The sequence below is a fragment of the Phragmites australis genome, chromosome 6 (genome assembly GCF_958298935.1).
Source record: "Phragmites australis chromosome 6, lpPhrAust1.1, whole genome shotgun sequence".
Classification (NCBI taxonomy): Eukaryota; Viridiplantae; Streptophyta; class Magnoliopsida; order Poales; family Poaceae; genus Phragmites; species Phragmites australis.
In genome coordinates, this window is record NC_084926.1 from 45608403 (window position 1) to 45623725 (window position 15323).

Below are 15323 nucleotides of genomic sequence, written 5' to 3' on the forward strand. Positions count from 1 at the left end.
TCAGGGCCACCGTTACAAACCCAGATCAAACACAAGTCTTTGTTTTTCGTATCGGATTAGTTGCATGCCAAGAACAGCGAAACCCAGATGCTTCAATCAAGAAAAATGAAGCCAAGATACAACAAAGACGCTTCATATCCATATAGGAGCACTGATAATGACAGCCTTCGGAAGTGCTTATGAAAAATTTCTCCGGTGGCATATCTTCTTATAGATACTACATATAAATATAAAAAAAACTAGTTGTCAAGTAAAACATGGGACGAAAAATGCACGGGAAATTAGATCTTTGATGTCGCGTCTTTGATCTCCACCAGGGTGATAGCCTGCCACAAGTATACAGGTATATATTAAAAGATATCGTTGAAGCAGAGATAAGGGACAACTAGAAAGTATTATGTGGTACACAATGAATGTGAAAACCGGGCATGCCTGGTCCTGTCCAGCAAAATCATTGTCCGGAGTAAGAAAAAGCATACAATGGCATTCCTTCCTGCAAAAGTAGATAGCTCAATTCAAGCAAACATGCTCCTTGACAGCTCATCATTTTTCTATATGATTTTCGTTTCAAGGAAAAAGAACTAGAAATTACACTCCAAAGTTGTCTATAAAAAATAGATAGTATCAATACACGCTAGGTACGGCAGGTTGATTTTTGCACTTTTGCGAAGCATGTGCCTTCATAGCAAATACTAATTCTATGGGATTGGATCAGAGAGAAATAGGCGGCCAATCATTCATCCAACACAGCAAGTGAAAAGAACCTCACCCAGTTTTGCAAGAGAAGCAGAGCACTACATAACCTCAATACTTTTTATGAACCACCATCGCAGATATTAAAAAAAAGAGTTGATAAACAAACCTCTCGCGCATGGGAACACATGGGCAATTCCAAAATCCTTGTGCTACCTCAGCAGCTTTGTCATCATAATGCCTAATAACATTTGGATGATGAAGGGAAGGAAAAATAAGTACAAGCTGTATAAAAAAAACGGAAGAGCATTTGAGAAAAAACCATACATAAGATAAATTACCTACAAGGGCATAGAGGAGCTCCGAGTTGATCCTTATGGTCAGCAAGTCCCTGCATGCATTTTGTAGTTTTCACTCATCATAAAGTAGACACACGAGGCATTCTCATTAATGCTCTATCATCAAGAAGGGGTTGCACAATTCCATATTTATATTTATCATCAAGATGATTACTCTTAGAAAATCATCGTAGAGTACTTAAATTCAACACATATTGCATAACTACCAGTTGGTATCACGAAATGACTTGAGTAATACCAGGAGCTAGCAGGTGGCAGAATTGTTCAATCTACTACAGTCCCTTGTTGTCTTTTTGGTCTCTTATGTACCCATGTGCTTTATATACTGCTTTACAATGGTAATGCATCGGTTGTTCCCTCAATTCCTAAAATGGCATTGAAGCTGACATCTTAAACCTAACCTCTAAACACACCCTCCACCAATCCACTGGCCCCAGGAGGTGTATCTCCTGGGTTGGGGGCAGGAAAAAAGAATTGCTTAGCATTGCAGTTTGCCACCTTTCTCGACCTCGTGGCGCTGTTTACCACAACCAGTGTTGGCATATTGCACGAATTTTAAAGCCATCTTGTCTGCATATCTTGTGGCCCCCTTGCGCAGATGAGCTGCCGCATGGCTGTGGAACCCTGCCACACGGCAGAGGCAGTTTGACCTCTATGCAAAAAGGGAAGCTGTAGGCCCCTGGAGGATTACCAAGGAGTCACTGGCATTACCCAGTGACATCATCATAGTTGTAGGCTCATGCAAATGCTCATGAGAGCAGTAGCACCTAGAATGAAGGCAGAGGGAATTAGTTCTCTCTGATACGTATGGGGAGTAACATTGGTATTTATGTTTCTTTCTATCAGCTGTATTCTTAGTACAAAGTAGCTTTTGTTCTTCCCCCAGTGCAGGGATCTATTTATACTCGTAGACATGGTTTGACCTGGTTGTAACTGTGGTGGATGTGTTTATTTGGTTTCTCAACATTCCGTGTCTCATGCTTTTATGACATCTGCACGGGGAATTTGAGTATCTGCCACCCTTACAAATGGCACTTCAGGATTTATCACCATGTCCCACTGTCATTGGCTCAGAGTGGCTCCACATGTCAGTGAGATAACGGTGGCAAAGTCTGAAGGTGCAAATGAGCATCCACTAAGACAATGATGATCTCCCCACTACATCCTCTTGTCAATGGTGGTTGACACAACAACTGCCATAGTGGTGCTCGCCATAACTAATCACCGTTTGCGCCTCGTTGCTATGCTCATCCTCTACTAGGCTACAACCATGGCTTGTCATGCTCAGGATCTTTTCTAGTCTTTTTATCCTTCTTTCACATAGATGCGGAGTCATCAAATTAAGTATTCCAGATCTCCATACAAAAATTAAAGTGATATAGATCATGTATGGTCACAACCATTAGTGCTACGTACAGTGGTTGCAGACAGGTATCATAACTACATGGACGAGCCATGCTGTGGAGGAAAGAGCGGAACACTAAGTACAAGGGGTTGCAGACAGGCAATTGTAACTATTCCTGTATCTTCCGCTATTTGTAACACAGTAAAATATCCTTGTGCAACATGGTTTAGAAAAATGCAGCTAACGAAAAAATCAAAATATTTGAATGTGGTTCCACCAAACAAGGTCATCGGGATAATTGACTGTATACCACCGGTGAAGTCCCCATTTTTCCACTGCATAAGAAATTCTACATAACCCATATTAACTGAGAAACAAGTAGGAGTTTCTTAGATAGCAATCCAGTATGTGTCAAAGAATGACTTTACATAGAATATAAAAGCTAAGTATTATTGCCTTACACGCGCTGACTGAAAATTAAGTGAGATTTTAGCAAATGATTCTAAATACAAACTATGGTATTCTACATATTTAAGGAAAAATAATAGCCCATTATATGAATCTCGCAGGCAAAAACACACGCCTGAAGCACTGAATGCCTACATGGATAGCCTGGCTCAGGCGTCCAAAATCGAATGCCACAGTTAATATGGCAAACCTATGCTAATCCATCACCACGGCTCGGGTTGCCTGGTCCTCTCACATCAAGAATCTTTCTTCTTGGATTTGTACGGTTAATTCATTGTACCACTCTTTTCCTTGGGTATGTTGAGGCTCAGAGCGCATCTATTCTATTCCTACCCTACCTAGGACTAGGAGAGGAGTCGGGATGGTTTAGTACCTTGATGACGACGGCGGTGACGGACTTGTCGGCGCAGAAGAAGGTGTTGGAGCGGCGGGCGTACTGTTCGGAGAATTTGCGCATAATGTCCACCGACTTGTCGTCGGAGGCTGCATCCGCTCCTCCGGCTGCGCGCGCAGCCCAACAAAGATTTCATCCCAATCAATTTCACTATTTCAGTCAGTCAGAGAAGTAGGAATAAGGGTTGGCGTATACATACCTTGAGCTCGGACGCCGCATCTTCGGGGGCGTCCTCTCGGCGTTGGTGATGGGCGGAAGAGAAGCCCCCCGCTCTCGACGGTGGTGGTGGACATCGCCCGCCCGCCCGCCCGATCTACAGGAGGAGGTGGTGGTGGTTGGATGGAGGACGAAAGGGGGGAGTCAGGTTGGAATGCTTGAGGAGTTGCTGCCTTCACTATCGTCTCGTGGTCGAGGAGCTTCTCTTCTCCGTCGTCTCATCTCCATCTACGGCACGGCCACAACCACACGCGCCGGCCGGGCCACCTCCGCCGCACACCACACCCACCCCTGGATTGTTACAGGCGAGCGGCAGCAGCCATTGGATGGAGAAATGACGGACAGGATCTGTGCTGTCGGAGATTTTCTTTGACTATTTGCGCAAAACGCCCTCAATAAAGGGAATCCCTCCGATTCTCTACTACTTATCTTACTACTTAAAAAGACCTCTTCCTCCTTTCAAAACCATGCCCAGTCACCACCTCCATCCTCCACGACGCCCCTGCTCCGCTCCCAGCTTGCCCTCCTCCTCATCCTTTCTAAACCGTGCACAGTCGCCGCCTCTATCCTCCACGACGCCCTCCTCCGTGCCTAGCCCGTCGCCGCCTCATTCATGCCACCGCCGCCAGCTTACCCCAAAAACTGCACCTGATCAATCCCGACCGTTCGTGTGTCCCATCCTCTTGGTCGCTCCAGTTGCACCACCCTGGCTGCCACCTCCGCCGCCCATCTCTATCGAAACAGAAGGCTGGAGCCGTTCGGAAGTCGCCGCCCGACGCCATAAGTAACTCGGGAGTAAAAAGAAAATAAAATTAGACATTGTTTGCAAGAAACAATACGACTTTATTTATTCTTTCAAAGAGGAACGAGAAGGTGTTCGAAGGATGGGACATCAGCAGTGATTTTTCTCACTGGTTCGGCCTTAATCTATTTTGTAAATGTATCGATAGCAACGAGAAGGTGTTTGAAACCCTTGAGGGCTTTTAGGAAGGGTCCCAAGATATCCAGCCCCTAGGTCGCAAAGGGCCAGAATAGGGGGATGGTTTGTAGTGCTTGTGCAGTTTGACGAATCTGCCGGTTATGAAACTGGTATTGTTCACATCTTCTAACCAATTCACATGCATTATAGAGGGCAGTGGGCTACCAAAATCCTCATCTAAAAGCTTTCCCGACTAAAGTTTGGAAGGAAATGTGGACTCCACAATTCCCATCATGGATTTCATCGAGTAATTTCTTACCCTGCATTTGAGAGATGCACTTCATTAAGACTCCATGGGTTTCTCTACGATAGAGGACACCTCCGACCAGGGTACACATCCTGGCCTTCTCGATAACTCTCGTTGATTCAACTTCATCCTCAGGTAATGCTTGATCTTGAAGAAACTCACGATTCTAGTGAGACCTCGACATTGTGTGAGTTCTCGAGCGCTTCATCCTTATCGAGAATTGCAACTCCTTCACCTGTCCCTACATTAGGCAGGACTTATGGCTTAGGGAGTCGTTCAACGAACACCCCAGAAGGTACTAAAGATCGAGCTGAAGCCAGCCTTGCAAGTTTATCGGCTAGGAAATTCTCCCGTCTCGGGATATATTTGACTTCTAAATTGGAAAAGTGGCGCTCTAGCTTCCTGACCTCCGAAAGGTATGCGGCCATGGTTGGGTCAGAACACTTGTATTCCTTATTGACCTGGTTCACTACTAATTGTGAATCCCTTTTTACTAGTAGTTGACGTACTCCAAGTGAAATAACTACTCAGAGGCCCGCCAGTAATCCTTCGTATTTGGCCACATTGTTAGTCATGAGAAAACCGAATTGAAGGGCATACCTCATGGTTTCCCCTATTGATGAAGTGATTATAACCCCAACTCTTGAGCCTTGGAGCGTCAATGATCCGTCAAAGTTCATCATCCACGTCTCGTGGGTTATTTGCTCTGGCACGATATCAAGCTCGGAGTTGGTCCATTGAACCAAGAAGTCGACTAGGACATGGGATTTTATGGTTGTGCGGGGGACTAAATGAACATCGAATTCCCTAAGAGTACCTCATTGTTGCGGATAACATTCCCCAGAGGAAAAACTGATACAACCATAACTCTATTCACTTAGAAATAATGTCGAAGTTTGCGTTAAGATATCAATACTGCGTATAGGAGTTTTTGTACCCGAGGTAATTATCACGTCCCAAATTCTTAATCACGCAATTAAGCATAATCATGTTTCTTAAGTATTTGTTTAATTTTGCATAATTGTAATTCGGAACGCTAATGCGCTTCGTTAAAAGTCAATTGGATGAGAGAAAGAAATTCGGGAGAGAAAAGAATAGAATTCGCAGTTAAAACGGACTTTTTCTCTTACCCATGGGCCCCACCTTCCCAACCACCCAAATGGGCAGCCCCACCTGCTCCCTCTCACTCCTCCCTCACTCCCCACGTCTCCCACCCGTGCAGCAGTTGCTGCCTCTCTCTCACTCCCATCTCAAGCTCTCTCTCACTTTCTCCTCAAATTCGAGCTCTAGAGAAGAATTGGAGGTAAGCATGTGGTACCATTGCATTCTAGAGCTCATAAGCTACTCATCCATCCAATTCATTTTCGAATTCCCGGAGGATTTGAGTCGTTCTTGGCTCATTTTGGTGTTTAGGGTTAAAACGCGAAGAACACCAGAATTCTTCGTTTCCTGAGCATTTCCTCCACTTCCCGACGGTCACCCAACACCACAAGCATCTTGAGTAAGTCTCTCAGGCTCCTCATGGCAAGAATTCGTGATTTGGTTGATTGATTTCGAGTTTTAGCGAAGTTCATGAGTTTTTGAGGTTTTGGACCAAAATGAGGATTTGGATGAATTTGATTTAGGAATTGAGTTTCTAGGTGGTTAGTCGGGTTCTAAACTCTCTAAACTCTCCCAAACATATCCCCCTTTGGAGTGGAAAAGATTGCAAATCAATTTGGCAAAGTTTCTCCTCAAATAGGAGCAGTTTTGGAAAGTCCGAAACCTCCGGAAAATTGTCCGGAGGTTCTGCAGTCTGTAATCTCCGCAAAAAGTGTGAATAGTCCGCAAAAGTGCAGAGGTTCCGTATAAAAGTGCAGAGGGTCCACAATTACTATTCATCTGGCGTGTTGAGGCTTGTAAAATTTATAATTAATTCATCCGAACTCCAAACTCGTGAGATCAGTTGCGTTAGCTTTGTATGAGTGTGAACTACATGTTAAAAATATTAGAACTCCAGAAAATATTTTTAAGAATTAGTGAGTTAATTAAATGTATTTCGGCTTGTTTAGATCACAATTAGTTGTTGCCACGTCCTAAACTTATGAAACCACTTTTGTTAGCCTTGTATTAGCATGCTCTATACATTAAAAATACTATGAGCCATGAGCTGAGTGTTTGAATTTCGTTGGTTAATGAAATATGCGCTAAGGTTTAATGAGTCATTGAAATGGTTTCAATCTTTAACATTTCGTAATTAATTGAATCTAAACCCCTTATATAGTGTATGACCATGTTTAGGTAGAGTGTGTCTAGTGTCGAAGTTAAATCGATCGACGAATCATCGAAAACACATTTTCAGCCCAGGTCCGAAGTGTCTGGACAAAAGTCTAGAGGGTCCGCACATGTCCGGAGTATCCGGAGAAAAGTTCGGATAGTCCAGAGTTTGCCTGAGTTGCGCAATGTTCGGATGTTCTGCATAATTTTGCGGATAGTCCGCATATGTCCGGAGGTTCCGTACTTTCGGTAACTTTTCAAATTGGTTTGAGTCCTAATTTTGTTCTAGCTCGCATGTTTGCACTTTTAACATGTTTTGCGCATCTTATGGCATGCATTATTGCATTTTATCCATACTCATGGTATTGCACGCGTTGTTGTTTTTAGAGAACACCGATCTGACAATCCCGACGAGCGAGGGCGATCCGGAGTCACCCCACCTTTCTGATCCAGGGCAGCAAGGCAAGCATCTATCATATTGCACCGTGTTAACATGAAATCTAAAATGTTAAATATGCTTATGTATGTATGCGTGTGTCGTCTGGTACCCTTGGGTAGAACCTAAGCCATTGCATTCTTCTACCTTGGTCACCTGTTTCGTGTATGTTCCTTGTAGCCTAGAGATGATGTTGTGTCTAGGTGTAATCTCGACTTATATGCTTAGCAATGCATTAGGTCATCGGTAGAAGATGAGTGGCAGCATACTCCGTTGTTCGTGAGCTTAGGGTTGCTCCTATTTTACAGTTATGTTTATGGTTACAAATATGGTTGAGTTGTGGTGGTTGGTTGAGTGGTGAGTATGAGGCGAGGGGTGATCGGTGCTAGGAGGGTGTTTAGCCTGTCCGGATGTGGAGTTTCCCTGGGTAGGACGGTAGAGGAAAATCGGGCACCGTAGACCGCTTGCACCGGTTAAGCACCGATCGTCGGTATAGTCAGCTTTAGCACTTACCTTACTCACCACACGCTGATATAATGGTAGAAAAGCCGAATACCTTCGCAACTGTGGCTTTGTGGGCCTGATCATCGACAGTGTGAGCGGGCGAGCTTGTTAGCGGTGCTAGTTTGCTCCGGGAGTAGTTCTAGCACCATCACGCCGAGTGATGCACGATCCACACGGTTGGGGTTGGTTGGGAAAGGTTGACATGGGTACCCCCTTGTGTGCACTTCATGAGTGGCACAAGCTGTGTGGTCCCTGTGTCGTGTGGGTCCAGGAGTATCACCCATGCAGGGTGTAAAAATAGTTCGAACTACCGCGCTCTAGGTTATGAGCATGTCTATCGCTTATCTGCACCGGTCGTAGAGTCTCAGTTGTGGATGATGGTTCGGCTATGTGGGTGTGGTTCGGATCCGGTGTGGTGGTCTGGGCATGGTGATCAAGTTGGCACCTGTTATACTTTGATACACTTGTTGGTAACGTTTATATATGTTTAGTTGGTGGTGCAGGGTTGTTTCATATATGTTGGTTAAGCTAGTTGCTCAAACCTATGTCTAGGTTGCTTACCGCTTAATTAACTTAACCATGTTAATTCTTGCTTCCAGCTTAATGCATGATCCTTGGAGTCGGGAATATATATACCTATACTGTGTAAGACTTGCGAGTACCTTTGTACTCAGGGTGCTGCCCTTAAGTTATTGCAGATTTACAGGTCGGCGAGGAAGAGGCGGTGTTCGACTACTTTGTGTCTGCCGATCAGGGCGGCACACAGGAGTAGCACCTTCTCCTCCAAACTCGGTACTTTTGGGATGGTGCCTAAGGGAATGTGGCTTCATCTGCTTTTGTTGTATAGGTTTATCTTCTGCTGCGTAGTTGTGGTTTTCTTTTTTGATATAAATTGTGGAAACAGATGCATGTTTAAAGACTTGTAATATAAATATTTATTACTCGCTCTTTATTAAGCTATGTTGTGATGTAGTTGGAAGGCATGTGTTCTGATCCTTGGGTACAAAACATATACCGGAACTACCGGGATGATATTCTGGTTAATCATTGAGGTTATGATTATGAATAATGATCCTCCTGGTGATCAATTAGGATATTATTTGGACAGTTCCTCACAGTAATGTACCTTGGGTCTATTGTCACGTCCTAAATTCCATAATCGCGTAATTAAGCTTAATCATGCATCATTAGCGTCATAATTATTTTTTAGGTAAATTATTTTAGCGCACTAGAGCACTTTGTTTGAAATCGATTAGATGAGAGAAAGAAATTGGGAGAGAAAAGAATTAAATTCACAGTTAAAATAGACCTCTTTCTCTCTAACATGTGGGATCCACTCGGCCCCACACCTCCTCCACTCCAAAGGGGCAGTCCACCTTCTCTCTCTCTCCTCCTCACTCTCCCTCACTCCCGCCCGTGCAGCAGGACCTGCTGCTCCTCCCTCTCTCTCCTCTCTCAAGCACTCTCTCCCTTTCTTCCTCAAATCTGTGCTCTAGGAGCCGAATCAAGGTATGCATGTGGTACCATTGCGATCACAAGCTCATAAGCTTCCCATTCCTCCAATTTGTTTGCTCATTCCCGAAAGATTTGAGCCAATTTGGATGTCAGGGTTGAATACTCCGCATCAGTCGAGGGGTAATGCTTGATATCATAGTAGCTGTCTGGGTTCCTTCCACAAATTGTGGCTAATTGACGAGGTAGATTGTGATATGAATCTTCATATGTTTCGAACCTCATCTCAATAGCCTTCTGTTTCGCCCTCCATGCCTTCACGTAGTTTATTGTGTACTGGAACATTTGCGCAATAGCACGAATTATTGATCGTGGCTCATACCTTAGGTTGTCCACAATCTCCCCGTACATAACATTAGTAATAAAGGTAGATGACAGGTTTCAGTGGGCGAACTCTATTTCCTCAATGTGACAATTATGTTCCTTGACTGAACACTGCCAGTAATCTACCCATTTCCCTCTGAACGCATGCACCCGCCAAAGACATTGAGGCACCAAACACTTCACATCATACTCTCTTTTACTAGATTTAACAACCTTGAACTGCCTCCGAAGAGACAACGACCAGAATTTAACTGCATTAATAACTGCCTCCTTTGTGGGGTACATAGCACCCTGAGACACCTCGTTCTCATGGTACTACCACGGTGTCCGATCAACCTCGCTAACTATCATCTTTGAATTTAATTCATGATCTCTCCACTCTACAGGCACTGGAGTATTACCCTTCTCATCAGATGAATCCCCATCGGCAAGGCCTTCCTCCAACTCTTGATCCTCCAACTCCATCTCTTCAATGATGTTAGGGATATGCTCCCCTTCATCGGCTACACCCATCGGTTGCATCTCTGGAATATCTCCAACATCTGCCCTGGTCCCGACATTAACCTAGTCTGATTCATCTTCCACTGTCTCACTTGGTCCCGCTACTGCTTCAATAGAGTTCACCTCCGTTTGATCTTTTAGGTACGCCTCAGCTAACAACACCAGAGACATGCCACGTTCACAAGATATATCTATATACTGCCTCCAAATTGATGTGGCTTCGATCGGAACAAGCTCCCCAAAGTATCCATAACTAGTACGGCTGAAGACAGCTTTCAGCTTTAGCTCATGTTGCTGCGAATCCAGTTGGAAAAACTGCATGAGCTATTTGCACACACCCACAATGGTCCTCTCATTAGCTTTACTAAGACCCTTCATGACATGACAAAATCCAAACAGATCTACACCGTTAGGACCGTATCTAATTTCACCATCACCATAATATATCTGAAAAATTAATTTATCTACCATCCCTGAAAACATCCGCAAATATAACTAATGTTAAGACCGACGAACTATATTTCTCAGTATCGGAGAAAAAACCGATTCATACATAACAATAGGTTTTAAATAATAACCCTACCCAAACTTACCTACAAATATTACTCTATACGATCTACATTTAATAGCTATTCTATTATGTTGGAATTAATATTCACAGTATACTACCATTTCTAAACGCTACATCCTAGATCCGTCTATTATCATACAGTGCTAGCTCCTATGTTACACAATGCAACCCTACAATTATTACTCTATAAAATCTACATGTTTAAAACTAACATACTACAAATAATATTCTATATTTCACTGCTATCCTACCATGTTCTAAGTAAAATTGACAATTTTCTACTAAATATAGTATTTTCTAAACCCTAGGTCATACATGTGTAAAACCTATATCATATACTAATACCGCACTAATTAACAACAATAAAAGTATAGAGGAACTTACCAGAAAGTGATATTTAAATCCGCAAATCAAATGCAACAGAGCTTCACTGGGCTCTCTTCCTCTCCTCTCCTCTCTCCTACCTCTTAAAGTTTTTTCTTTTTTCTGAGTAAAATGTGAATTTTACCTATTTTTGGGCCCTTTTATAGAGGAGGGAGCAAGGGTAGAGGCCGGCGGGCGCGAGCGGGTAGCCCCCTTACCGCCCCCTGAGAGGGCGGCAAGGAGCTGTACCCGCCCTCTCAGGGGCGGTAAGGTGCAGGCTCGGGCGAGCACCCCCTTGCCGCCCAATGAGGGGGCGGTTAGGCCACCCGCCCTCCCGAGGGCGGTTAGCAGGTCTAACCGCCCTCTCAGGGGGATGCAGGCGTCTAGTTTTGCAATTTTTTCCACAAGAAATCTATTTATTTAAATTTTTAATCGAAAAAATATAAAAAAACTAGCTCAAAGATTTGGGGGGACTGGGCCGCCGGCCTGCTGTGTTTGTTTGCTACGCAGGGCAGGTAGGGTTGTTGCCTTGTTGGGCATTTGGGCTGAGATCCAAGAAACCAAAGATACGACCCAACCAAAGATTTGCCAAAAGAGTTGGGCATATACCATATTCCTTGTTTTTTATACCAAATTCGGCCCCTCATGCGGCCACATCATCGCGTCATTACAGCCGCCCGATTTGCTGCGGGAAAGAATCTGTTCGTTCATCCCATCTACTGCCTCTCGGTGCTACTTCTTTTGGAATCTAGATCCATCCAGTCCTCGATAGCCGCCAACCTCCAAATCCCAATCCATAGCCCATCCACCGCCGGTTTCGAGCTAGGGATCCGTTGGCCACGAACCCCTGCTCCCCTGAGCCGCCTCCCATGCCAGCTCGCGTGCTACCCGACCCGCGCCTGCTGCGCCGCCTCCCCCCACCTGCCTGCCACGGAGGAACAGACCGCTCTGCCCATCCGCCGTCGTACCAGCCGGTCCCTGTCCTCGATACAACGCCTTCCTTGCTGGGATCGGAGAAGAAACATAATGGGAGGAGGGAGCCTAACGCCGACCTTATCCCTACCCCCCATCGCTCACCTTCCGCAAAGCTGCCGATCCACACCTCCGGCAGCCTCCGCCCATCACATTTACCACACAAACGTCCACAGTTTTGTTCATAAGCTCTCCTGCTACTCTCATCCGTAATTCTTTTTCCATGTGTTAGCTAGCTTTCCTCTGAATCCCCATCTCTCCCTCTATTCTTGTGTGCTTTGTATGTGTTCAATCAACCTAATACATTTGATAAATATTAGTTGCAATTTCCTTTTTTTTCCTTTCTATATTGCTCTTTCATCTGTGCATAATCTATCCGTGCTCTATATAGTTCCTAAATGTGTTATGTTCTTAGCTGATTATGTCGTATGTTTATTGTGCTGGTTAATTGACTACCTGTCAATGGATACTCTTACCATTTACTTGATGAAATGATTGGATCCCCTATCAATTGCTTGATGAATATGACTCAGTGAGGCAAAAGCTAAAGGAGCATAATTTGCTTTCAGAAGGTCTGTAGTTGTGCCTCCTTTTGTGTACTGCAGTAATTCCATAAATTACTAGAAAAAGGGCGCACCTTTGCCGCGCCTGTTGACCCTCGACTGATGACCCTTTGCCCATGCTTCTTCCCGACCAGCCTGCTGAAGAAAAGAACAAAAGGATACATATTATGAGTTTGTATGTAAAGGAGAGCAGAGATTTTAGTGCATGCATTCTGAAAAGTATGATTGTGATTGGACATGGCATACCGCAATTACTTCTTTTGGCTGTGGCCTCTGAACCTTTGGATGGTCGCAGAAATTCTTGTACTCTTCAGCATCCCTAATTACATATGAACTCAACTGCCCATTGGAAATAATTTGAAACGTTATCTAGTCAGCTTTAATTTACCTAATTGCATCGCACCAAGCTTTTTGGGCAATCAAGTTTACCTAACTTCTTATGCATGGAACATGGGAAATGAAAATGTGGGAATGATCTTAAAGTAAGCAGATGCATCTTTTTATAGTTGAATAGGAGATCCCATTTGCTCAGATGGTCTCATTTTTGGCAAAGTCAAAAGCAGAGGACGACGAACTGAATACTGCTAATAAACTGAGAAATATTAGTATGGATGCATTCATTTGTTCAGTACATCAATTTCACGACATTGCAGGATCTCAGAGGAAGTATTGTCATATATTTTGTAAAATATTCTGTGCATCCATTAGTTTAGAACAAGTATGACAAATTCAAGCTCACCTCAGCATCACATTTCATCTCGTTCGGACAGGGCTTTACCATGTAGAATATCTGTAGGGACCATAATTTATCATTATTTGTACATATGTAGAGCACATAATATATTGGAATATAGAATCAACAAAAATAGTGCTGAAATCTAAATTTCATTGTCAAATCATCTTAATACTATCCTACTAACTGGCATATGAAGTTCTACTATCAGCATTGAAACAGCCTTGTTGAAAACGAATTTGTTCGGTTTCAGACTTTAAACAACATCTTGTTACGTCATATTTTTTAGATGTATCCTTTCTTGCAGAGTAATGGAAACATTTTTCTCAATACCCCAAACTAATGACATTATCCACAGTCACACATAAAGGCAATACATATCTCAAGAACATAGCATGCAACATGGCTAAGGAATTGTTAATCTGGTAAGGTTAACCCGGACGAAAGGATTTTTAAAAAAACAATAAATAGTTATAGGAGTGAATCGAATGTTCATCAAAATAGTGCAGTGGGGAAAATATATCTCTTGATCACAGATTTTTTTTTATGTGTGTGTACTGTCAGAGAATATAAAATAATATAATTGTTTAAAATTACGTTCTTTACCAATCTGGACAGCTTGCGAAATTCTCTACAACTTTACTTCACATTGGAAAACTGGTTCGGCCTATAAGGTGATCGGAAACTGATTAGATCTATTACTATCCAGAACCACGTCAGAACACGGCAGTCATCTTTAAACAAGCATAACTCCCAAACCACATGGCCAATAAAGCTGAAATTTCATGCGAGTAGAGTTCATTCATCCCTATACAACTTCCTAATCATCACCTTTTCCATTAAAAGACTCTTTAAGGTCACCAAAAACATGACTGAACCTCAAATACAGATTTTGGCAGTGTTATCAAGATAGTTAACTTTGAAATTGCATAACTGATAAACCATCCAACGAAAAATTCTGAAATTTTGCTAGCACATAAATTTTGAAGTTCTCTACAATTTCTCAATTGCACGAAAACTTAATTCAGCCTCTAAGATTCCCAAAAACTGAATAGATCTAAAACTATCAATGCTTGAAAGACAGCAGCGCGAGGCAAACTTAATATTTCTTAATACACAAATTAATCCTCTAGTCCCCTGGCTAAAACTCACCAAAATACACGTATAAAGCAGGGGGGATAGATGGATTTCATCCTTACCTTGGATCCTTCAAACCCTAGGGCAAAAACCACGCTTCTTCTTCTCTCCTTCTCCTCTCTTCCCTCCCTTCTCATCCTCCTCCTTCCTCGCGTCCAGCAACAGCAAGGGGAGGCGTCCAGCAACAGGGGGATGACGGCCAGGGGGTGGGAGGGAACCGGTTCCTCTGACGTTGGTGGAGCAACGTTAGAGGTGCACTGTAGCATCAGATCTTGTCCGCCCATTTGTGATCGAACGGCTCAAAACTGCCCGACTGCCCTCTGACGTCAAAATCTCCAACGTCAGAGGATCTCGTTTCGGGTGGGAGAGGGGAAAAGGCAGCTAGGGTTAGGAGCCAGGGGGCGGCAGGAAGAGAGGAGGGGGTCTCGGTCTGGACTCTGGAGACGCGAAGGACTCGGCTAGAGAGGAAAAGGAAGTCGGCATGTTCCTTTTTTTAACTATTTGGAGCGAACAAAATCATAACTTCACAATCCGCGAACTCCAAACAGGACATCCGCCATCTCCGATCGCAATCCGCGACCCGGGTTCGATCCCTGGCGCTCCCCCGGGGCAATCGTTCATTTCCTCTGCAAATGGATGAGTGTGGGTCCCGTTTCTGAAAAAAAAATTACAATATAGTATTATACATTAATAATAACCCTGCATAATATAACTAAGGGGATGGCTTTTCATCCGACAGTTGTAAGTATA

At 43.7% G+C, this 15323-nt stretch overlaps 2 protein-coding genes across 2 annotated transcripts; both read right to left on the reverse strand.

The window, feature by feature from the left end:
* Positions 1-117: 117 nt before the first annotated feature.
* Positions 118-3712, reverse strand: LOC133922897 (ferredoxin-thioredoxin reductase catalytic chain, chloroplastic-like). The gene is made up of 6 exons (XM_062368426.1): positions 3459-3712; positions 3239-3366; positions 1035-1084; positions 863-934; positions 433-493; positions 118-326 (listed from the first exon to the last, which is right to left on the reverse strand). The coding sequence occupies exons 1-6, from the start codon at positions 3550-3552 to the stop codon at positions 282-284; spliced, it is 450 nt and encodes a 149-aa protein (XP_062224410.1). The 5' UTR covers positions 3553-3712; the 3' UTR covers positions 118-281.
* A 9048-nt stretch (positions 3713-12760) lies between these two features.
* LOC133923284 (uncharacterized) lies at positions 12761-14930 on the reverse strand. Its single transcript, XM_062368687.1, has 4 exons — positions 14636-14930; positions 13443-13493; positions 12950-13042; positions 12761-12841 (listed from the first exon to the last, which is right to left on the reverse strand). Exons 1-4 carry the CDS (start codon positions 14855-14857, stop codon positions 12761-12763), a joined length of 447 nt encoding a protein of 148 aa, XP_062224671.1. The 5' UTR covers positions 14858-14930.
* Positions 14931-15323: the final 393 nt, after the last annotated feature.